This window comes from Lissotriton helveticus, chromosome 2_1, assembly GCF_964261635.1.
Source record: "Lissotriton helveticus chromosome 2_1, aLisHel1.1, whole genome shotgun sequence".
NCBI lineage: Eukaryota > Metazoa > Chordata > Amphibia > Caudata > Salamandridae > Lissotriton > Lissotriton helveticus.
Window position 1 is genome coordinate 249,864,135 of NC_136059.1, and position 24,912 is coordinate 249,889,046.

The 24,912-nt window shown below is 48.1% G+C and overlaps 1 protein-coding gene across 1 annotated transcript; it reads right to left on the bottom strand.

Annotated features, from left to right (window-relative positions):
- Nucleotides 1-1,026: 1,026 nt before the first annotated feature.
- On the bottom strand, nucleotides 1,027-24,709 carry LOC144819083 (uncharacterized). The gene is made up of 4 exons (XM_078677095.1): nucleotides 24,602-24,709; nucleotides 23,817-23,879; nucleotides 3,664-4,903; nucleotides 1,027-1,121 (listed from the first exon to the last, which is right to left on the bottom strand). The coding sequence occupies exons 1-4, from the start codon at nucleotides 24,707-24,709 to the stop codon at nucleotides 1,027-1,029; spliced, it is 1,506 nt and encodes a 501-aa protein (XP_078533221.1).
- Nucleotides 24,710-24,912: the final 203 nt, after the last annotated feature.

Here is a 24,912-nt window from a genome sequence, read left to right on the forward strand (position 1 = left end):
GTACAAGGATCTGGGCCTAAATCCATCGTTTTATTGCACTCCACACCACCCTGGGTTAGACACTGGCTATATGCAAATCAGCTCTGACCCTGTGCCTCATGGGAACAGTCCAGTCCGAACTACCAAGCCATGTCTTTCCCAGACCGGAATTAAAAATTTGCAAACATTCGTGACAAGAATTTTCAATTCTATTAAGGACACGGAGGCGAGGATTATGCTTACTCGATTTCTTTACTACAAACAGCAGCCAATAGGAATACAGTAAAGAAACGAAAAACTACAACTCCCATGAGCACTTATATAACCATAGAGAGCATAACCATATATAAGGAACCATAGAGGGCAAGACTTCCTCTTTCTTTGGTCAGTAAATAAATAAGTCAATGGAAAAAAAAGTCAATTCATGTGGAACCGCAGAACAGCCTGGAGAAAACATCCGTAGGCAGCAGGAGAAGGAGCTTCCAACGACAATCCAGAGGAAAACAAGGAACAGGATACTGGAAAAAGCAGAATTCCACAGGTCCAGAAGTCGAAAGACCGGGACCGATGCAGGAGAACACCACTGAAGCTCACTTCTGGTCAGAACCTAAAAGAAAAACCAGAGCCGTAATGCACTTTCCCAGTACCAGAAGGCAAATACAAAAAGGGTAGGGAAATAGTGCAAGAAAACATGTCATAAAAGTATAACGATGAGAAAATACATGATACATGCAGTAAAGCACATTTGGGTAGGATAATCCTTGCCTCCGTGTCCTTAATAGAATTGAAAATTCTTGTCACGAATGTTTGCAAATTTTTAATTCTATGGCAGGACAGGAGGCTCAGATTATGCTTGTTCAAAGCTGGTTCACCACCACAGAAGCAATATCCACAACAGGTTTGAAATAGAAGGTTTTAAACACAGTATCAGAAGACCAATCTGCGGCCTTCATAATGTCCAACAAACTCACACCAACAGTAAAAGCCTTAGAGGCCATGGCACCCCGAGTGGAATGCGCTCCGAAAATGGAGACATCAATACCAGCCTCAGACATGAGCCAACGTACCCAACGGGCCAGGGTAGCTGGCGTGACAGGGCGAAAGGGTTTTTGCAAAGCAATCAACAACTGTCCAGACAAATCCTGTCAAAAAGGAGCAGTACTTACCTCATAATCCTTGACGCATTGTACTACACATAATTGTGGATTCTGAAGAAAGGCCGGATAAGAAACCGACGACATATTAGTTTTGGTGCGTCGGGAAATTGTAAAAGTGACTCCTTCCGGAGAAAATGAACGCCCTGCGAGGTCTAATGCACGGACATCCGAAATGCGTTTACAAGACACTAAACAAAGAAGCATAGTCAACTTCGCCGAAAGTTGCTTGCGAGACAAGGAAGAATTGGGAGGCCAAGCCTCCAAAAAACGTAAGACAACGGAGACATCCCAAAGTGCCACATACTTCGGACAAGGCGGTTTAAGTAGCCGAATACCACGAAGCAATTTAGAAACCATTGGATGTTCTCCAATAGGTTTCCCGTCAACAAAAGCATGGCCCGCAGATATAGCGGAGCGAAAAGAATTGACCGTCCGGTAGGCAGAACCAGAAGAAGCGATGGAAGCAAGAAAATTAGCCACTAAAGTAACGTCCGCTGAAGCGGGATCCAAGTGTCGTTCAGAACACCAACCACACCATCGCCGCCAAGCTGATGCATAACGCTTGCGCGTGTGTGGGGCCCAAGCCTCAGCGATAAATCGCGAAGCGTCTCCAGATAAGCCAGGGATTTGCCAGCGTTCCCCGAAAGGCGCCACGCAACCAGTCGGAGCTGACTGGACAATACCAGAGGATGCGGACGGAGTAGAGGGTCCAACAACAAGTTCCACTTCTGTGGAAGCAGGAACGGCGTCGAACAACTCATCTCCAGAAGATCCGGAAACCATGCTTGAGCCCTCCAAAGAGGAGCAATGAGAACCAGTTCCGACTGGAAGTGTTTTGCTCGTGCCAGGAGTCGCGGATTCATCGCGAACGGGGGAAACGCATAGCAAAGATGAGGGGGCCAAGTTTGCAGAAAGGCATCTGTGGCCAGAGCCTCCGGATCCGGACGCCAGCTGTAAAACCTGGGCAACTGGGCATTGAGGTGAGATGCAAACAGATCGATCCAAGGCCGACCCCAAAGGCGAGACAGGTTCCGAAAAACCCGGGGGTGAAGTCGCCAATCGCTGAAGTCCAGCAGATGGCGAGAGTTCCAATCGGCCACCTGGTTCTGGCGACCTGGAAGATACTCTGCAATAAGAGTGATCTTCTTCTGAAGGCAAAAGTGCCAGAAGTCCTTCGCAATCTCGGCCAAAAGCTTCGATCTCGTACCCCCCAGTTTGTTCACATACCTCACCGCAGAAATGTTGTCCATGCGGAGCAGTATGCAACAACTGGTAGCCTGAGGAGCAAGGCTGCGGATCGCAAACGATCCCGCCAGGAGCTCCAGACAATTGATGTGAAGACTCAGTTCGTCTTGCGACCAACGGCCGCCCGTCGTTACATCCCCGCACCGGGCTCCCCAGCCCCAAAGACTCGCATCCGATTCCAGCACCATATCCGGAGAGGAGCCGAACAAGGCTTTCCCGTTCCATGCCTCCATGTGGTTGAGCCACCACATCATCTCCGACCTTGCTTCCGGTGACAGTGGAACCAGATCGGAATAGCGAAGACCCTTCTGCAAATGTCTGATTTTGAGTCGTTGCAGGGCCCGATAATGCAAGGGACCCGGAAAGATCGCTTGAATGGATGAGGCCAACAGCCCGACAATCTGAGCGATCGATCGTAAGGACACACTCTGTGTGGACAACAGTAACTTCAACTCCCTCTTGATAGACCTGATTTTCTGGGAGGGTAAGAGCAGTTGGCAAGCTACTGAATCGACTAGGAAACCCAGGAATACGATCGACTGAGTGGGATGTAAATGAGATTTTTGAGGATTCACTAGAAACCCTAGAGACTGCAACAGGTCGTCCATGCCAAATGGGACTGCAGAAGTACAGGACACTGAGCCATCAACAAAATGTCGTCCAGATACACTATCAGACGCACCCCGCGTGCCCTCAGCGATTCCATGACCGGTCGGAGGAGCTTCGCGAAGCACCACGGAGCGGACGAGAGACCGAGCGGGAGAACCGTGTACTCGAACCACGTCTCCGACCATTGGAATTGAAGGAAACGGCGATGAGGCGGAAAGATGGGAATGGACAAGTAAGCGTCCTTCAAATCCAGACGAACCATCCAGTCGCCCTTGCGAAGGAGATCCCTGAGAAGATGGATGCCCTCCATCTTGAAGTGGCGATAAACCACTCCGTTGTTGAACTCCTTTAGATTGAGCACTAGGCGAGAACCTCCCCCCTTCTTCTCCACCAGGAACACATTGCTGACGAACCCCTGAGGATGCCGGGACGTCCGAACAATGGCTCCCTTGTCCAGAAGGGACTCGATTTCCTCCGAGATGACGGCTTGATCTCGTTGGATAAAAACAAGGGGAGAAGGGGCGAGAGTTTGAATGGGAGGATGATAAAACTCGATGCGGTAACCTTGAACTGTCTGTAACACCCAAGCATCGCTGGAGATTGTACGCCAATTGGGGAGGAAATATTGCACTCTGCCCCCCAGAACAACAGAATCGTAAGGAACTAGGCTCACCTGAGTTTGCGAAATCTTGTCGTCCACCTTGCTGTCCGCCATAACCGCCTTTAGAGGCCTGCCCACGGCCTTTGCAGGAGGGGTAGAACTTGGATTTGGAACCGGAATAGGCGGACTGCTGACCTCCACCCTGCTGGGACTGATTGCCACGTTGTTGGCCAGAACCACGGCCGAACGAACGTCCCTGTGAACGTCCGGCCCTGCCAAAAACCGGGCGGAACGCCCTGCGTAGCTGAGATTGTGCCTTGTCCAGGCCACTAAACGTTGAAACAAACTTCGTAAGTTCCTTGAGGAACGGCTGGCCGAACAAAAGACCCTGAGCCAGGGGACCCGATTCCGAAGAGGCTAATTCAGTCAAACGTGGGTCCATCTTAAGAAGGATGGAACGGCGACGCTCCGTTGAAAGTGCACAATTTGCATTGCCTAACAGACAAATAGCCCGTTGGGCCCAACCAATCAGTTCATCCGGGTCGATACCAGAAGCAGACCCTTGAGCCTGATACCCCAAGTCCAGGATCTTAGTGAGCGGACCAAGAAGATCCAATAATTTATCCTGGCACAGGCGCCAGGATCGATCAATGCCTTTTTTGGGATCCTTCGTGAACTTCCGAAGGTAAGTAAGGATCGTGGGATCTACCTCTGGAGTGTCTGCGAGTTTGTCCGCCAAATCCGGGCGAGGACACTCGGAACGCAGACGAGAACGCACCTCCTGGTCAAAGGAGTGCCGAATATGGTCCTGGACGTACTCTGCGACCTCAGGAGCTGGAAGCCAGGACTTCGAACTGGGATGGACGATATCGGTAGGCTCAAAGGTAAGCACTGGGGGATGCACTGATGCGTCAACAAAATGCTCCTTCCTCGACTTCTTAGCAGGAGGAGCAGATGGACCAGAAGAGGACGAAGAGGACGAGGTATCCTCAGTATCCGGGGTAGAAGACACAGCCACCTTACAACCCTTGGAACCGGATAAAGTTTTGGCCAATTTGACAAAGTCCGACCTGTGGGGATTCCCTGGTGACTTAGAAGAGCGCTTGGTAGAAGCTGAAGGAATCCAGCCTTGTTGATGAGCATAGTCCGTCAGATGACGCTTCAGTGGCCCAATAGCACGGACTATCGCAGAATTCACCGAATGCTGCACCCCTTGATCAAGTGCGTCAACCAAATTGTACTCAAAGGAGTCTTCAGGCTCCTCGTCATAAAAATAGGCGTCACCTTCCTCATAACCAGCCATTTCGAGAGCCTGAGAAGGACAGACAGCCAAAAGCCCACACAGAGAATATATGGAAAAGGACACCGAAGTGACCCAGTCAGGGGGAGTGACAAACCCCTGTGCAAGCCTCAATAATGGAGAGCAACACACTCCCCACGTCAGAAACGATATATAGAACGTGGAGGGACAGGCTTGCAAAAGCCACTCTAGGCAACAGCCTCTACAAATTATTCAACCCCAACTCTCACGAAGGAAGGGTGTCAACAGGGGAGCACTCGGCAGGCCGTGGGCACAGGCTCGAAGAAACGCCGCCTCAGCGTGTCAAAGAATCCGTGTGGGACACGGAAATGTAAACAATGGGCCGTCACGCATGCGCAGACGCCCGCCTGCCAGAGAATGCGAAAGGAGAGCGGCGCGCGAGTGAAACGCGCGACCGCTCCTTTCCCCAGTCCCACTCCACCAAAGACAAGGGCACAGAAAGCGCCCGAGGCAAAAGAGAGGCGACACCGCGCTCTCAACAACAAACGGCGAATAAACAAGCCGAAAGACACGGAGCGCAGCAGCAGGAGACCGCAACAGACGCTCGCTGCAAATAGGCAAACGCACTAAGCGCGCACAAAGCATGCACAATGGAAGACAAGTCAATAAGCACAAGATAGCAATAAAGTAGGATAAATGACTTAACTGGCTGAGAAGCAGCAAAGAAAGAGGAAGTCTTGCCCTCTATGGTTCCTTATATATGGTTATGCTCTCTATGGTTATATAAGTGCTCATGGGAGTTGTAGTTTTTCGTTTCTTTACTGTATTCCTATTGGCTGCTGTTTGTAGTAAAGAAATCGAGTAAGCATAATCTGAGCCTCCTGTCCTGCCATAGAATCAAGCATCCAAGGACCGGTTTCTGGCTATCAGCCTTCATTCAGCCTGGATAGCTTGACTCCAGTGGTGTGGAGAGCCTGGGACTCACGTCTGAGCATACCCAGCCCACTCGGGGTGAAAATTGCAAAAAACACAGTTGATGGACCGAATGTAGAACAATGTCATACATTCACCCCAGTACAAGGATCTGGGCCAAAATCCATCGTTTCTTTGCACTCCACACCACCCTGGGTTAGACACTGGCTATATGCAAATCAGCTCTGACCCTGTGCCTCATGGGAACAGTCCAGTCCGAACTACCAAGCCATGTCTTTCCCAGACCGGAATCAAGCATCCAAGGACCGGTTTCTGGCTATCAGCCTTCATTCAGCCTGGATAGCTTGACTCCAGTGGTGTGGAGAGCCTGGGACTCACGTCTGAGCATACCCAGCCCACTCGGGGTGAAAATTGCAAAAAACACAGTTGATGGACAGAATGTAGAACAATGTCATACATTCACCCCAGTACAAGGATCTGGGCCTAAATCCATCGTTTTTTTGCACTCCACACCACCCTGGGTTAGACACTGGCTATATGCAAATCAGCTCTGACCCTGTGCCTCATGGGAACAGTCCAGTCCGAACTACCAAGATATGTCTTTCCCAGACCGGAATCAAGCATCCAAGGACCGGTTTCTGGCTATCAGCCTTCATTCAGCCTGCATAGCTTGACTCCAGTGGTGTGGAGAACCTGGGACTCACGTCTGAGCATACCCAGCCCACTCGGGGTGAAAATTGCAAAAAACACAGTTGATGGACAGAATGTAGAACAATGTCATACATTCACCCCAGTACAAGGATCTGGGCCTAAATCCATCGTGTTTTTGCACTCCACACCACCCTGGGTTAGACACTGGCTATATGCAAATCAGCTCTGACCCTGTGCCTCATGGGAATAGTCCAGTCCGACCTACCAAGCCATGTCTTTCCCAGACCGGAATCAAGCATCCAAGGACCGGTTTCTGGCTATCAGCCTTCATTCAGCCTGGATAGCTTGACTCCAGTGGTGTGGAGAGCCTCTTTCCATCAACTGTGTTTTTTGCAATTTTCACCCCGAGTGGGCTGGGTATGCTCAGACGTGAGTCCCAGGCTCTCCACACCACTGGAGTCAAGCTATCCAGGCTGAATGAAGGCTGATAGCCAGAAACCGGTCCTTGGATGCTTGATTCCAGTCTGGGAAAGACATGGCTTGGTAGTTCGGACTTGACTGTTCCCATGAGGCACAGGGTCAGAGCTGATTTGCATATAGCCAGTGTCTAACCCAGGGTGGTGTGGAGTGCAAAAAAACGATGGATTTAGGCCCAGATCCTTGTACTGGGGTGAATGTATGACATTGTTCTACATTCTGTCCATCAACTGTGTTTTTTGCAATTTTCACCCCGAGTGGGCTGGGTATGCTCAGACGTGAGTCCCAGGCTCTCCACACCACTGGAGTCAAGCTATCCAGGCTGAATGAAGGCTGATAGCCAGAAACCGGTCCTTGGATGCTTGATTCCAGTCTGGGAAAGACATGGCTTGGTAGTTCGGACTGGACTGTTCCCATGAGGCACAGGGTCAGAGCTGATTTGCATATAGCCAGTGTCTAACCCAGGGTGGTGTGGAGTGCAAAAAAAACGATGGATTTAGGCCCAGATCCTTGTACTGGGGTGAATGTATGACATTGTTCTACATTCTGTCCATCAACTGTGTTTTTTGCAATTTTCACCCGTGTGGGCTGGGTATGCTCAGACGTGAGTCCCAGGCTCTCCACACCACTGGAGTCAAGCTATCCAGGCTGAATGAAGGCTGATAGCCAGAAACCCGTCCTTGGATGCTTGATTCCAGTCTGGGAAAGACATGGCTTGGTAGTTCGGACTGGACTGTTCCCATGAGGCACAGGGTCAGAGCTGATTTGCATATAGCCAGTGTCTAACCCAGGGTGGTGTGGAGTGCAAAAAAACGATGGATTTAGGCCCAGATCCTTGTACTGGGGTGAATGTATGACATTGTTCTACATTCTGTCCATCGACTGTGTTTTTTAGGATTTTAATTCACGCACTTACATTTTGCAGAGATTTTCAAATGAACAATTGCACTGCAGAGGAGAAGAACCCCAAGGACCGCTAATTCCTGGAATGAAGAGTTGGAGATACCAGGGAACAGAGATACTGATTCTGGCTGGTATCACTACCCTTAATTCCGGGCACAATACGTTCAGGGCTCTGGAATGGGGAATAACATTTTGGACTTGAAATTACCAGATCTGTTTTCGAATGAGATTCTTATTTTCAGGGCCTTTACCACAGACATTTTCCTCCTGTAGAAGCCTGTAATTTTACTGGGTGCTGTACTGCACCTGGTAAAGTTGGCCCTGGTTTTACTCTGGCCCGCTCCTTATGCACGTCAGACTTATCGCTCTGGCTAATTTGAATTGAGGGTTCAAATGTTTTCTGCAAAGTCAAATGTTTTCTACATAGAATATATTTAGCAGAAGCAATTTTGTACCACTATGCAAACATATATGCAACATAAACTGTCACAAAATTCATAATTTCCATGTTGCTGTCTGGAGACAAAAAACTCACAAACCTATGCAAACTTTCAGACTTCTTTTCAGACCTTCATGAATCTTGTAAATAAACGTTGGGGGTGAGCTTGCACCAAGATGTGGTGGTAGTTTAATGCCAGGTTCTACATCAACCATGAGAATGGTAGGCACTCCTTGGGTGAGCTGAACGCCTCTCGGATGAATACCGACTCCATGAGACAAGGAGAGCTGATAGTCCTGCTGGAGTACTAGTGAACAACACCCTGACCTTATACGCTGAGCCAGTGTTATGCAGTATGGGTGAGGAGTTTCAATTGTGCTCGTTTTTGAACGAGGAGCTATCCAGTGAAGCTCCTTCTGATGTGGGGTGATGAGAGTGTGGCTTGGGAGGTTTAGAGTGACTCTGGCCACTGAGTTCTGAATGGTCTACAGCCTTCTGGTGAGGTGTTTCTTGATTCTGGCATAAGATGGTTTTCCCGTAGTCCATGTTGCTTGTGACCATGTTTGTTTTCCAGGTGCTGATTGGGAGCCATTTGAAAATGTTCCTCAGCATCTTTTTCAGGGTATGGAAGCATGAGGTGGTGACGGTTTTGACTTGTGCATTCACGTTGAGCTTTTTGTTGATGATGATTCTGAGGTTCTTGGCGTGGTAACGGGCGTGGGTGCCAGTCCTGGCTCTGTTGGCCAGCAGGTGGAGTCACACGGTGATGTGCCCTTCCCAAAGATCACGATTTTTATGTGTATTTACCGAGACCTTTCTAGAATCACCATGCAAAAAAGGAGGGCCTTCAAGATTAAATCAGACTACGTTAAGAGCAGGGGGATCAGATATAAACGGGGCCACCTTTTCTATATCTTTTTCGAATAGGAACTCCCTATCAGAGGCATGTGCAACTCTGGGTCAAGAACCACCACTGAATGACAATGGACATGACTGACAGAAGAGCCTCCTTCACCAAGGATTCCTGAGTGGCGAAAGATCCCGCTAGTAAATGGACTGTGCAAATAATTCAAAACATATTTCAATAGTAAGGAAAACAAATTTTTAGTAATTCAATGTGATAGAAACAATGATTTTAATAGGATCAAAATAAATCAGAACACTTTACTTGGTGATGTGCATATGATAACTATTTTTGCTAAAACCCAATTTCACACTTTGTTTATATGCTACAGTTTTATCAATAAAACTTTGTTAGTTGAAAAATGTGTGACCATTTTTAATGGAAAATGAGCAGTTTGCAAATGACAACCAATGAAGGCTAAACTGTTGCCTAACCTTTCATATGGATCAGTAATAATGATAGGCACAGAGGCCAGCCTCCTTGATAAAACATGATTAGATCCTATAAACAAGTATTCTGGCTACCCAGATCAGCATCGCCCACCCAAATATAGCTGGAGTTCCACTGACCAAGCGCACGGTTGTTAGGCCTACAGCGTTTATTAAATGCTACCACAAACTGTAGTTAGCCACTGAGGGTACACTGGCTAATCTAGTCTGGTCTGAAATGTATCTCCAAAGGGAAATGGTGGATATTAAAAATACCTTGAAAAAAGCATTGAGATGCTTGAGTTGGGTGACTTGTGGGACCCTAATATATCAAGTCAAGCTTTTAGAAGAGCAGTAAATAAATCCATTAAAGTGCAAAGATAGATGAATGATAAAGATAAGGTGTCCAAGCGGTCATATGGGTGGTTGGTAATGAAATCGTATGAAGCCCAAATAGAGTCACCTCTCTTGGAGGAAACCTAACTCCTGAAGATCAAAGAGATTATCGTCATTAAGATTTGGTGATATTGCAATTTTAGACTTCCTTCCAAAATGGAGGGAAGGCGGCCAAAGAGGATACCAGAAATGCTGCCTATGTCATCAGGCAGACAAAACTTTGCAGCATGTCGTCTGTATCTGCCCAGCTCTGGTCCCACAGCGAAAAGGCTTGTTGAAAAAAGAATTTAATGCACTAGGTATTAGATCCTGTAGAGCAGCCCTAATTGAGTCATGAAATCCAAAGAACACAATGCAGATCATTAGATTGGTACAGTTCCTGGACATTTTTAAATCACTTGCAAAGGTAAACCTATGGAATTAGGTGGGGGTCAAGATAAATGGTGAAGAATTCCCCTGTTAAGAATTTTTTAAAATGTATTTATGCTATGGTGGGCTGCTAGGGACTATGCATCCTTGCTGTTTCCTATCCCACCAGGGGAGTATCAGCTCAATACACCCCAAAGGTTCTTATGGTTAAATATTAGCATTTTTGCACGTTTTGTGTACATTTGCACACCGTACAGGCCATGATCAGCACTCCGTGCTTTCTGCGTAATTTTGCTCTTTGTGGAGGCCCCAGCAAATTCTGTATTAATGGCCATTGTCCAAACTAGAAAGAAGATTTTCACTATTGCACTTTATGCTCTCCCATGCACATATTGGTAATATTATGATTAGCCAAACTGTACCCTTTGCATACTTTTGCACATTGTATAGGCCTCTGCCGCTTTTGCACCAGTGCAGGTTGTTATGGGACGCCAGGCAGGACTAGAGCTATCCAGCCTTTTCTCTGGCCACTGAACAAGTAAGAAAAAAAGATCTGCACGGTTGCACATTATGCACTATCTTGCACACACTGGCTACACTAGAACTATCCAAAATGCACTTGTACATATTGGTTGTATATGATCACTTATTCTTCTCCAGATTTGTATGTATTTATATGCCTAGGTTTGTATTCTTTATGATGTTTATGGTTTTTATTGACTAATAAATGATTACTTACAATTACTGCTACTTACTAAAGTGCAAAACCTCATCATTTTAGTAATATATTTATTGAAAGTGGGAGTTTGTAAATATGAACTGTGTACCTAATCTGTAGGCTAAATTCTTTGAGCCAACGTTTTGTCTATTCAATCAAACAAAAGAGTTTTTTGTATCTCAGAAATGCTAAACTCACATATTTGAAGGTGCTCTCGAATGTGATAATGAAGAAAAAAGCGATATTGTAAAATAAAATATTTCTCTAGGATCACACAATTTGAGATCAGTGTACAGGTACAGTGTACAGAGATTACAGTTAGGTCGAGTAGATTATTCAAGTCACTAGACCGGGAGGTCTTGTAACATTTTAATGATTTTTTGAGGCCTTATGTCAGAAATGTTTCATTCTATTTTCGCTTTTTATGACATGCAAAATTGCTTTTCTTTTTCCATGCTGTGTGATTACTGTGCATATTATAAGTACTAAATTAAGATTGTTTTAAATAAAAAATAAATAAATACAATCCCCTTTCCTCCTAGTACTATTCAATATTCTTAAATGTGGGGTTCAAGAGCAAAAGATTGTTTGGATGAGGGGCATGGCCACGCAAGACGGCCGACGAGTCACACTCCTGTTGACTCCCGCCAGTATTATTGCTCCGGTTACTACCAGTAATCTTCATTATCATTAGTCCACAGTCCTCGGCACAGTCAGTTACTCATGAGATGTACACACCTATGTTGGTAGGGTATACCCAGACGTGGGTCCCTTGGTTACTTTGCCACTGGATTCAAGCTAGCCTGGCTGATAAGGGCTGTTAGCTGGAAACCGGTCCCAGGATGCTTGTTTCCGGTCAAGGGAAGACATGGCTTGGCAGTTCGGGCTGGACTGTTCCCATGAGGCACAGGGTCAAGACTGATTTGCATACAGCTGTGTCTGAACTGGGGTGGCCAAGTGAGCTAAAGAATGATGGTGGATTCGACCCAGATCTGTGACTGGGGGTGAGTGTCTGAAAAGTTTCAGCACTCTGTCCATCATCTCCTTGTGTTTTCTTTGTTCACCCTAAGTTGGCAAGGTATGCCCAGACGTGGGTCCCTTGCTCACTTTGCCACTGGCTTCAAGCTAGCCTGGCTCATGAGGGCTGTTAGCCCAAAACCGGTCCCAGGATGCTTGTTTCTGGTACAGGGAAGACATGGCTTGGCAGTTCGGGCTGGACTGTTCCCATGAGGCACAGGGTCAAGACTGATTTGCATATAGCTGTGTCTGAACTGGGGTGGCAAAGTGAGCTAAAGAACGATGATGATTTCAACCCAGATCTGTGACTGGGGGTGAGTGTCTGAAAAGTCAGTGCTTTGTCTATCATCTCCTTGTGTTTGCTTTGTTCGCCCTAAGTTGGCAGGGTATGCCCAGACGTGGGTCCTTGCTCACTTTGCCACTGGATTCTAGCTAGCCTGGCTGATGAGGACTGTTAGCCCGAAACCGGTCTCAGGATATTTGATTCCGGTCCAGGGAAGACATGACTTGGCAGTTCGGGCTGGACTATAAGAGGTCAGGTGTCTACTCTTCTTAGAGTGTTTCCCTATAGTGGCAGTACGCAAAGTACAGGTTCAAAATCTAGCAGTCAACCATGCAGCAAGCAACACAGCACCTTACCTGTCGCTGGTGCTTCCCTTAAAGGCAAAGAAAAGAGGCGCCGGCTAACAAAACCCATAGGCATGCGCAAAGCCGCAACCAGGAATACACGTGCTCCAAGTCATTCCAGAACTCCTTTGGTGCATGCCCCTATAGCGATTCCAAGAACAAAATAAAAAGGTAACAATGCAGCCGCCGGCCATAAGAAACACTCTGCCACAAGTATCTCCAAGGCACAACCTTAACCCGCCTCCTTGTGATTGCCCTTAAACATCCTCGAATCTCTGCCAAACATCCTGGAGGATGTGAAGCGAGCCTGGTGGTGAAAGGGCTGGATGGAGCTACTACCTCCTCCGTACCTTCTCCCTGCTTCCTCGGTGGGTAGAGAGACTGCACTGAAGCCCAGCAGGGCACCATCCTCATCTGACATTGCGCCATGAAAACTCACATCCTATTTCCCCATCTTGGTCCTCGAGACATGAAATAACCAAGAAGTGTATTGGCTATGTCTTATACCATCCTAACTGGGTGGTATTAGTGCAAGTCTACTTCTACTTCCTGGTTTTGTTCCTGTCAATGAGGTAGACATGGGGATCATTCCATCATGTAACACAACCCAACACCCAAACACAATTAAAAAACTGCTGGGGAGTCACAGGGTGGGGGTTAGGGTGCAGGACATAAGGTTTGTGGCCAAGGACAAGATGTTTTCTTTTTCTTTTGTCCCTGGGACAAGTAGGCTCAACCCCATGCAGAACAAACCCTCTGGCTGCCAGATTACAGTACCACATTATGAATAAGGGAAGGGCATTGCCTGCAGGTAAGGTAACATTTGTGTCCATATGTTAGTGTTGTTCGAACTTGTATCTATGGTTAATTAATACAAAGCCTTCATTATTAGGTAGAGCACTCTAGGGAAATGTAATTTCCGACTGCACGACTGACAATGGGTCCAGTATAAAAATGTGTACACACGTTTGTAAAGGTTAACAGTATGATGCTACGTGTAATGCTTCCAGGATGCTCTCTGATTAGGTGCAAATGTATTCAAAAGCTTGAAAGCAAGATTGATGATCCTTTTTTTCAAAATAAAATGTTCTTAAAAAAAGTAATTAGGAAAAAATTATTTGCTACACTATGAACTTTAGGTACCATTTCTTTGAAGCATCATTTAGTATAATGTGTTGATACATACGAGTATTTCCAAACAATATTCATAATGGAATACCAGTGTAAACAGTTTCCACAAAATCATAGGAAACATGAAAATAAACAAGCATTGGCAAAAGCAAACATATTTTTGGTCTCAAAAACCACACATTGCCACAGTAGTTTCTGGCACTGAATAAAACCACTTTGTGTGCTGATATGCTCCTTGTGAAAGAGCAGAATGCAGTCACTCACAGTGAAGCCAGCCGGTAGACAGAGAGAGAGGGATAGAATTTTTTTTAATTCCCTGATTTTTTATTGACAAAAAATATATATATTTACATGGAGCATTACATGAACATGGGAACATTGGAAGAAAAAAAATAGAGGAATGAAAGAGTAGAAGAAACGCCCGCGGGGCGGGGGGGGGGTGGCGGGGTGCGGTTGCGGTGCTTTTCATTAGCCATAGTCCATGCGCTGTTCATGCACTCCGCTTCTCGTCGTTGACTCCTGGTAGTGTTCCAACGTCCCGTATTCTGCGTTGACTTCCGCTCGTTGGACCCCTGCCCCATGGACAGAAAGGAGAGTGAGTAAGGAGAGAGAGAATCGCTTTGCAGTTCTTTGGCGGTAGCCTGCGTGGTGGAGGCATCTGTTGGGTTGAGTGTCTCGCTGTGTTTTCTATGGGGGTTTGTGCGAAGATAGGATTTTAATAAAAATGAAAGGTCTTGGTTAACGCCAGACCTAACCAGGGGTCTAATTCTTAAGGAAAGTCCCAAAAGTTAACCCATGGTATATGTCCTTACCTTAGTGCAGACTTTAAAACTTTTATGAACTCACAAGAATTTACATAAGTAGGTCAGGAAATAATACTCCTAGAAAATATTTGTAAACTGCATCTTAGCACAAGCAAATATGCATGTGTAGATTTGCTCATGCGAAAATCTGTTGAGCGGTAACAAGTACACCTTCCCACCAACCACTTTTTCCCCCAACCCTGGAAGAAGTTTTACTTCTGCCCTTGTCAGGAGCAGAATTCCAACCTTTTTCTGTATGGGAAAATATTAAAGATGAGCTGATGAAAACCTGTAAAACATACAAATTAGTAGGTTTGAACAGACTCAAAAGGGCATTCCTAAGATAGGGAACTATTGCTTACCACTATCTCCAGTCCTAGTATGTAGATCTGCGGAGAGGTGGCAAATTAAGGGAATTGTTCATATTCAAACCCTACTATGGTATGAGCTCTGTCGTAATCAGAGAGGCTAGTGTCAGAGCTCTTATATAATGAAATTGCTGCTATGGTTTGTCACCGCAATACATGGCACCAATTGGATTTCGTTACAGGACAAGTAGATTCATGAAGCAACCTCTCCAATGGACAAGTAGATAGTTTAATAAATTCCACACCCCTGGGACACCGAGCGAGGCAGGCGACTGGCTAGATACTCTTGGCGGAGTGAAGCAGATGCAACCCTTATTACGGGAGGCCTCAGCCGCCAGTCAGCGAGAAAACAGAGGCATTCGGCTGGCTCGTAGGTCCATGCTGGGACCCGGCAGCCAGGAAGGATCTTGGTCTGCCCGGATGGTACTTTGGAAGTCTCAAACTATGTGCCTGATACTCAAAACTCCTTCTTGTGTCGCAGGGGAGATCATGACTCCCTGAGTGACAGCACAGACCTGGGCTAAAGAGTGTAGTGGCACCCTGGATCAAGGCAGCGCATACCTGGACTGGTGGAAACCGGAAGAGGGAGCTGCTGGTGGCAGTTCACAGATGGAAAAGGTTTGAAAAAGCTGTTAGTAGTACGCTGTTGTTTTGTAGACTGAAGTGATGTATTTCAATGATTTTAGAACCAGTACTGACTTGTGCAAAATTGGGGCGTTTTATTGATTTTATGTTGATGCTAAATCATGGGGGCAAATTCAGAATGTTGATTTCATATGTTAAACATCCTTGCGGACCATTGAGTACACGCCGGCTGCACAGGGTTAAGGTCCCATACGGGTGGTTTTAGAGCCATTGGTCTTGCTGCCCCTGCAGGATGCTACGTCCTCAGCGTGATACAGTTGAGGAGTTTGAAGCTGCATCCTTCAAGGGATGGATGGGGCGGTGGTTGCTGAGGGTTGGCCTGGATGTTAAGGGCCGGAATTGTTCAGGCTCACTGCCTGTGGGGTGGGTATTTAGGGAGTTTGTGTTGATGCTTGTTATGGGGCTCAGGAGTCTGGGATTGCTCTAATGTGCAGGGCATGTCAAGCTGTTTGTAAGATAAGTGTGGCTGTGGGGGAGGAGGGAGTGTGCAAGGGGTTGTGTGATATGAGAACGAGGACACAATACTTAGGATGGACCCCTTTTGGAAGTTCCTAACATGGAAAGTTTGCGGATTGGGGCAGCCTACCAAGCGGCATAGGGTGTACTCATATCTGAGGTGAAATGGAATCTCAGTGGCTTTTCCACAAGAGACACACAACTGGGGGGACTGTATTGGCCAGTTGAGACTTAATGGAGGGGACAGCTATACGCAACCTCCTACTCTAGTTTTACTAGAGGGGCACTGATCTGGGTGGCACCATGTTTTTGGCTAACGGGGGTGAGAGTAGATGCTGAGGGGAGGTATGTAATAGTGTCTGGACCCCTGGATGCCATGGAATTTTGTATGGTGAATATTTATGTCCCCCAGTATGGATGATGCTGACTTCTATGGGCCGGTGTTGAAAGTGGCATCCGGATATCTAGGTCCAGAGTTGATGGTGGTCGGGGATCTGAACTGTGTGTTGGATGGCACGTGGAATATTTCTCCCTAGGATAGATACTAAATCTGCCACGATGGGTGCTCTCCGGGAGGCCTTGGGATGTATGGAGGGTGTGTCACCCTCAGAGTCATACCTATTCATGCTTTACCCCAACAACGGGAACACATAGTCGCTTAGAATAATGCTTGGTGTCTGGAAACATGATTCAGGATGTGGTCAACATTTCGTATTTGGTACGTTACCTATCAGACCATTCCCCCTTGTGGATTGCTTATAGAGTGGGTAGGAGGGCCCCTAGGGTTCCACTCTGGAAACTGAGGGTGGAGGCATTGGTGGACCTGGTTTTTGCACACACTGTGTCTGAAGTGCTGACTCACTACTAGGTCGAGAACTGGGAATGTAAAACTGCAAGAGACACAGAGTGGGATGCCATGCAGGTGGTCTTAGGGAGAGAGTGTATGAAGGTGATTTATGGGGTAAAGCTGCAGCTGTCACGGGCACTGGATGTGCAGGAGAAGAGTTTGGGTGCCCAGGCGTGCCTAGCTGTACAACTGCAGCGGTTGGTGGAGTGGAAGGAATGTAAATGGGAATTGCTGCAGACCTTGGACTGGTTAGACAAGGATGTACACACCAGGTATAGGCAGCAAATCCATGGCGAGGGAGACAATGCTGGCAGGATGCTTTCCACCCTCCTACGCAGTGAAGCCCAGAGGACGCCTGTGGTTGGGGTGCTGGATGCATGGACAGGGAGGATCATACACAGCAGGACATCACTGAGGTCTTTGCGACACATCTGCAAGGAGTGTATGCTGCACTCGGTGAGAGCACACAAGAGGCAGGGTAGGCATACCAGTCCGGCTTGCGGATGGCCAGTCTTTCACATCTTTCATATTAAGGTAGGGAACGGTTAGATGCACCCATTACCTGGGAAGAAATTGTAGTGACGATCGCTGAACTATACCAGAAGAGAGCGGGTTCATTTGCAGACTGCCTACTAGGAGTTTATATTGAAAAATATGAGAGAGGTCAGTTACCTGAATCAATGAGGGAGGCTCTCATAGTTATGTTACCTACATCGGATAAGGATGTTAAGGAGGTTACCTCCTCTCAATGCAGAACATGGACGTAAACATCCTCAGCAAAATTCTGGAGTCCAGAGTTCTGGAGTACCTGCTGTCGCTGATACGCGAAGACCAGTGCGGGTTCATCCCATGCAGAAACACTCTATATAACCTGAGACGGCTCTCGCTGATCATGGATGCCTCATCTCTGAGGGAAGACTACTACACTTTAGCACTGGTTGACATAGACCAAGCGTTTGATTCCCTCACATAGGATTTCCTCCGGCAGCTGCTATGGAAAATGAGCATCGGAGAAACTTTGCATCCAATGGGTGAAGCTGTTATACAAGGGCCTGGTGGCGAGAGTGCGATTCAGCAGGACGGTGTCTCATGGATTCCCCCTGTTTTGGGGAACAACCACGCAGGGCTGCCTTTTATCACCACGGCTATTCGCATTGGCAATGGAGCCACTGGTTGTAGATTCCGATCAGTGTTGCGGGGCTGGGGAGTCGCTGTAGGTCTCCTTATACGCAGATGACTCCTTGGTGTATCTGCGTCAGCTGGAACATTCACTCCCCATTATGCTGGCTGCCCAGTCGGAATTTGGGGAGATTCCCGGGCTACACGTTAACCGAGTTAAATCTAAATTGTTACCACTAGGTGTACTGGGGTGGTGCCATTACAGGACCTCTCTGTGCTGGGCCTTCCCTGGGAAAGGGCCAGTATGGGGTGTATCGGGTCAGGATAGCAAGAGAGGCAGGTACATTTGAATTATTGGGAGAGTGCTGGAAGTCCTCAAACCCCAGTGATATTCTAGAACACTCTCCGGCTGTCTTTGATGGGCAAATTGGCGCTGGTGTAGATGATTATCTTTCCCCGCTGTTTATATATTTTTCAGGGTGCCATGTTCGAAATCCCTAAAAGATATTCTGTGGAATTAGACAGAATGATTGTGGAACTGCTATGGGACTTGAGGAGGAAGAGAGTAACCCTGACTACACTCAAACGTACCTGGAAGCAGGGTGGGTTGGAACTTCCGTGCTTGGAGCTATACTACCTTCCTACTCAGCTGCAGCATGCGGTGCATTGGTTCGATGCAGGGGATAATTGGGAGCAAAAGCTGCTACAGGGTACATGTGGAGGTGTTCCTCTGAAGGAGCTCCTGATGTTAGGTGCTGGATTGCCTGATTCGTCCCATACGTGATCAGACAGATGTGTCAAGCCTAGGAGAGGGTGGTCCGGCGGGTGCTATGGCACGCTCCATATGCATCAGACTTGTGCATTTGAACACTGTGCCCATTCGCGCAGATTGCACGGATGATGTCTGAGGACTGGTGGCGTGCTTGCGACACATTGCGGGAATCTGTATCTCAATGATTGATTTGTGACTCTGGCGGATGCAATTGAGACATTTAACTTGGTATGGGGGCAATTTTTGCAATTTGCCAACAATAACTGCCACAGTGCGTGGTATTTGGCCTCCCTTCCCGGACTCACCCAAGGAGTCGCAGACTCTGGTGACACTGCTCAATATGGCAGCGGGTCGTTGATCTCTCATGTTTATAGGGCACTGTAGGAGGACCTCCCACTGCTGGCCCTACTGGTCCAGAGTAGGTGGCAGGAAGTGCTGGCCAAGCTGCTCTTGAATAGGGAATGAGAGGGCATACACGAAGGGGTGAAAAAGACCTCTACCAACGCGAGATTCAAATCACTACTATAGAATATAGTAGGCAAGCCATATATCTCACCCCAAACACATTGCATGCTATTTACCCTGGGTGGGCATCCTCCTGCCCACGCTCTCTACGGTTGGAGCAGATTTTGTACATATGTTATGGCAGTGCCCCGGCTAGACACATACTGGCAGACAATAATCGATAGATTGAATGTGGCTACGGGATGGACAGTCCCCAGAGATGTTAAACAGTGCTAGTTAGGGATGATTCTGGACCGGGAACAGAGAGCCTTTAGTAGAAGATTCTTATTGCTGGGGTTGGGGCTCACCAAGGGTAGGGTGGCTATTCGTTGGATGTCCCCTAGCCCTCTGAAGGTGAATGATTGAATGAGGGATATCGCTGAGTGGGCGGTGGCAAAAGAGAGCCACATGCAGAAATCCAATAGAGACAATACATTAGCGAATGACTTACAGGCGTGGGCGGTGATGTCTGCTGAGCTATTGAAGCCTCTGTATGCTAGGCCCCTGTGAAGAACAAGTGGATCGAGCATGGAGTGTTCCTGAAATGAGAATGTGTGATTAAGGGTAGAAGTGCAAACTATGTAGGCGATATTTGGACTACACCGGTGATGCATGGTCAAGCGGGTGCCTGGGTTCTCGCCAATTCCCTTTGACGGCCACAGTGAGTATTCAAATGCTTTGTCTTATGCAACTGTTGAGGTAGAGCACAGTAGGAGTGCGTCACTAGGGTTAATGTCACCCGGTGCGGGTAACTCATGGTGTCACATCCTCATGACTTACCGCATGGACCTCCTCTGTCTGAAATGTACGGCGCTAGGTAGGCTCGATGTTCTGTCTGCTGTGAAGTCTGGAGTTGGTTGCATAGGGGTGTTCCCTATGCTATGCCAGCATTGAAAGCAGTTAAGGTCCCTGAAGGAAGACCGATTAATGCTCCCGGGAACACACACCGTGAACTAATTTTCTAATTTGTCCCCATTGTACTTACAAATTACGAGACAACAAGTGCTGGAAAGACAGCTGGTCGGCCCTGGGAAAGCCTGCGCGCTATAGGCTACAATCTACCCAACAGGTGAAGGCCGCCTCGAAGTGCTGACTCGAGGCGCTGAAGTGGGGATATGAGAGTGCGTGAAGCGACAGAAAGGAGGCCATGGCGCCTGACCTGACCAGGCTGCATGTAGGAAGCAGTTGAAAAGAAGGCGCTATGATCTATAATTAATTCTTTTAAATAATGCAACCTCAGCTGATTAGCTGCGATAATCCCCTCTTCCCAAGCCCAAGCCTTTAAGCTTCAGTCAGTTCAAGACTGAAGTATCACACAGCCAGACAGAGTGAGCTCCATGCCGATGCAAGTTGGTCCTGCTTCGCCGGACTAGAAGGTTTAGGGTCCGAATCACCGAATATAAGGGGCCCTAAGAAACCCCGCAGACATGTGAGGGTGGCTGGCCGTGGCTTCCCGGGAGGACCGTGGCAGCCTTGCGGTGCTGCGTATCACCGGTGAAGCACCGATGCATCTGTCTGTCTGTCAATCTGTCCGCATGAAGAGCGCAGCAACAACAGGCATCAGACTGCACAGGGATGCACTGTCAAAATGACTCGTTCATATACACAAAATATTTACAGATTCAAATGGCGGGGTCTCTGAGGCAGGCTAGCAGGACACATGCAAGACGTTTCATCAGCAAGGACATTTGTGGAGCTATTTTTGGAATACTGGCAAACCCAGGAACCAAAAGCTTCAAGGCGCTGTCTGGCTGCGACTAATGTTTCTGAAATAAAACAGCAGTTTCTCCTAGTAATACAGCTTCTGTCAGGTCTATCAGACCCTCCAGGTCACCCAGTGCCTGATAAATCCTCCATAAAGAGGTGTTAGATCTCTTCAGATTGCACAGGGCTTCAATTCCTTTGCTCTGCTCATCGGAACTCCAGGCGCCCTTGTCAGTCAGGGTACTGTAAGTGGTAAAGTAAAGTTATTTATTATGTTATCGAATCAGAAAAGTAAAGAGCCCAAAGAGAGAAATGTGCTCCTGTGTGGGTCTGCTATGTTTGCCTGGCAATAAAGGTTTCCTACAATCTGTGGCAACAGCAGGTTTCCAGGAATACAAACGCCTGGGAATCCTGGCAGGATAACAGCAGGAAAACAGTTTGCAGCGCAGTAACTGCAGGACTCCAAGTCAATGGGTTCTTTATCAGTCATGGAACAGAAGAAACTCAACCAGGCCCTGAGGTTACAGACTGAAGAACAAGGAGACAGGGCCTGCAGTAACACAGACGGTGGGCATATTAACAATCCTGGCCTGTTATTTGTGTTACGAACGATGCACTTCTGATATAAACTGAAACTGAGGCCATGGGACTGGCTATAGTTTACTGAGGAATACTAATCTCTCTTACATACACACATAAAAGAAAGACAATATGTGCGTCAGTCTCCGAGGATGCGCGCAGCAAAGCAAATGCTGTACAACTTTGATACTTTCACATTTTATGGGCGTCTGAGACAGTGTGTATGCAGCAGCGAGTGAAAGTTTGTGTGCTTTTTTGGTCGACGACTTTTTTTAGTTGCAAAAGTGGCTTTTGAACAGATAGGATAAAACACTCTGTTGAATCATACAATCAACAGCAACTCTCCCTGACGACACACAGAGCGGTGCCCAGAAAACAGTAAATCAAAATGAATAAATAGTATGATATGGGCCCCTACCGTAGCGTAGGGGTTCTGCAAATCGCCGACCCAGCAGCACTCCCCTGCCGAGACAGACTGTCTCCACTCAGTCCAAGCACGGTGGTGGTGGCGCGCGTCAGAGGAGAACAGCGCGGGCGCTGGCCCAGTGCCGTCATTGGTGGCGCTATAAGATTGACGGCCCTGGGACCCACAAACTGGGTACACCGCGCATCGCACCATCACCACTATGCTAGTTGGTGGTGGGTGCGTGCACTGGCGCCCCCGCCCCCTTAGCTACGCCACTGGAGCTGGTGCATAAGGGCTTACACTGTCAAAACAAGCATTTACAATGCAATGGTCTCTGCATTCTTAAAGTTAGAGCTTTTGGCACTGCTCATGACATTATTTTTATTTATGTTTTTGTTTTTAAAACATAAATAAATGGCATTGTCATTTACAATGCCAATAGCAGGGCAGGAGAGCAAGCACAAGCAACGAGGGGGCAGGGGCAGGAGAGCAAGCACAAGCAACGAGGGGGCAGGGGCAGGAAAGCAAGCGCAAGCAACGAGGGGGCAGGAGAGCAGGAGAGCAAGCGAAGTAGTGTGAAGTAGTGTGGCTCACTGGTTAGAGGCGGCAGACCCGAGAGCAGAGGACGGCCCGGGACCAGGGTTCGATTCCCGGCGCGGCAGGTCTCTGGACCAGGGTCAGCGGACTTGATAATTCTCTCGCCTCGGTGCCCACTCTGATCAGCGATCACACTCGGCAACTCTGGGCATTAGCTTGCCTCATCTTCACTAACGGCCCCACCAGACCGCCGGGGATGCCTGGTCTCACCCTGGAGATACCCATTAAGGGACCATCTCTCAGGGAAGCCAGGAAGGGTTTCGCAGTGGTCGAAGCGCCTTGGGACCCTACGGGTAAGTAGTGCGCTATATAAATGCCTATACATACATTTACAAGCACAAGCAACGAGGGGGCAGGAGAGCAAGCACAATGAATGAGGGGGCAGGGGAGCAAGCACAGCGAAGGGGCAGGGGAGCAGGCACAGCGAGGGGGCAGGAGAGCAAGCACAACCAGCAAGGGGGGGGCAGGAGAGCAAGCACAACGAGGGGGCAGGGGCAGGAGAGCAAGCACAACGAACGAGGGGGCAGGGGCAGGAGAGCAAGCACAAGCAATGAGGGGGCAGAGGCAGGAGAGCAAGCACAAGCAACGAGGGGGCAGGGGCATGAGAGCAAGCACAAGCAACAAGGAGGCAGGAGAGCAAGCACAAGCAACAAGGGGGCAGGGGCAGGAGAGTAAGCACAACGAACGAGGGGGCAGGGGAGCAAGCACAGCGAAGGGGCAGGGGAGCAGGCGCAGCGAGGGGGCAGAAGAGCAAGCTCAAGCAACGAGGGAGCAGGGGCAGGAGAGCAAGCACAAGCAACGAGGGGGAGCAGGAGCAAGCACAACAAGTGAGGGGGGGCAGGAGAGCAAGCACAATGAACGAGGGGGCAGGGGCAGGTGAGCAAGCACAACGAACGAGGGGGCAGGGGCAGGAGAGCAAGCACAACCAGCGAGGGGGGGGACAGGGGAGCAAGCACAATGAACGAGGGGGCAGGAGAGCAAGCACAACGAACAAGGGGGCAGGGGCAGGAGAGCAAGCACAACGAACGAAAGGGCAGGGGCAGCGAGCCCTCTGATGAGTGAGCATCCACAGCTTACAGTTTGCTTGCTTATACTGACTGGTGACTGGCAGATTATCTGTCCATGTCCTCAGCCCCAAAAATGACTCCAGGGAGTAGGTAACACCTTTCACCTGCTCTACTTCACAGTTCTTCACACGCCCAAAGTGCAAGATTTTTCCATCAGATGGACTGATCTGTAGAGAAAGGTCATATAACCAATGGTGTATAAGAGTTCAGTCTGTGAAAGTTTGTAAAGTTTAGCATTGCATACCCTAAGCCATGCCTGTCAAATCAACTTATGAGAAACATCACACATGTATACACAAGACTGTATTCCACATGGGTCCCTCACTTTCCATACTCCACACATCGCTTACTTGCCCTTCACCAATGAGGATGTGTGTGTCACTTACTGGCCTCTCACAACTGATACTGTTCATGTCCAGCAAAGCTTTCAAACTATCATGGGCACTGCTCAGACAAGCGTCTCACTCATCCTCATCAAGATAACAAAGGCCTCATCAAGATAACAATGGACTGGGATGCAGCCCGAGTGATTACCAGTGACTGAGATTAAGTCAAGCATTCCATCCATCACTGTTTTGTATACTTATTGTCTCACTGATCCTCGGCAGATTTGATGTCAAGTCCCACGCCCACCAGACTCTGTATGTGACTGATGAGCTCAATTCACAATACTGTGCTGTTGCTCCTTAAAATACAATGCTGCGGACTGACACTTCACCCATCATACAGGGTAAGCTACAAACAGGACACTCGCTCACCGTTCTGTTCATCTTGCAGACATGCTTCTCACTCTTGACCTCAAAGATATGCCTCTGACTAATTATTCTGTGCATACTGCAACCAGATCCCAAGATCACCATACTGCAGCTGTTTCAACCAGGCTCCTTACCATACTATGCATGTCACAGACCGGCCGCGCCTGAGGCTTCAGTTTCCTTTGGAAGAACTCGCTCAAGTTCCTGTAGTGATGAAGATCCTCCACAGCGGCCTCTTTCATGGTGACACCAAAGGTCCAGATGTAAAGGCTGTAGACTGGCTTTCGGAGTCAAGTGGGCAACTCAACCTGGTTCAGGCGTCCCCAGGCCCACGACAGCTAACGTGTTGGCACAGTTTTGTGTAAAGCAACCTATGGGCAAGGTCCCTAAAGTATATTTGAATGTGGGAGAGGGTATAGAACATACATTTCTAAATGGGTGTTTG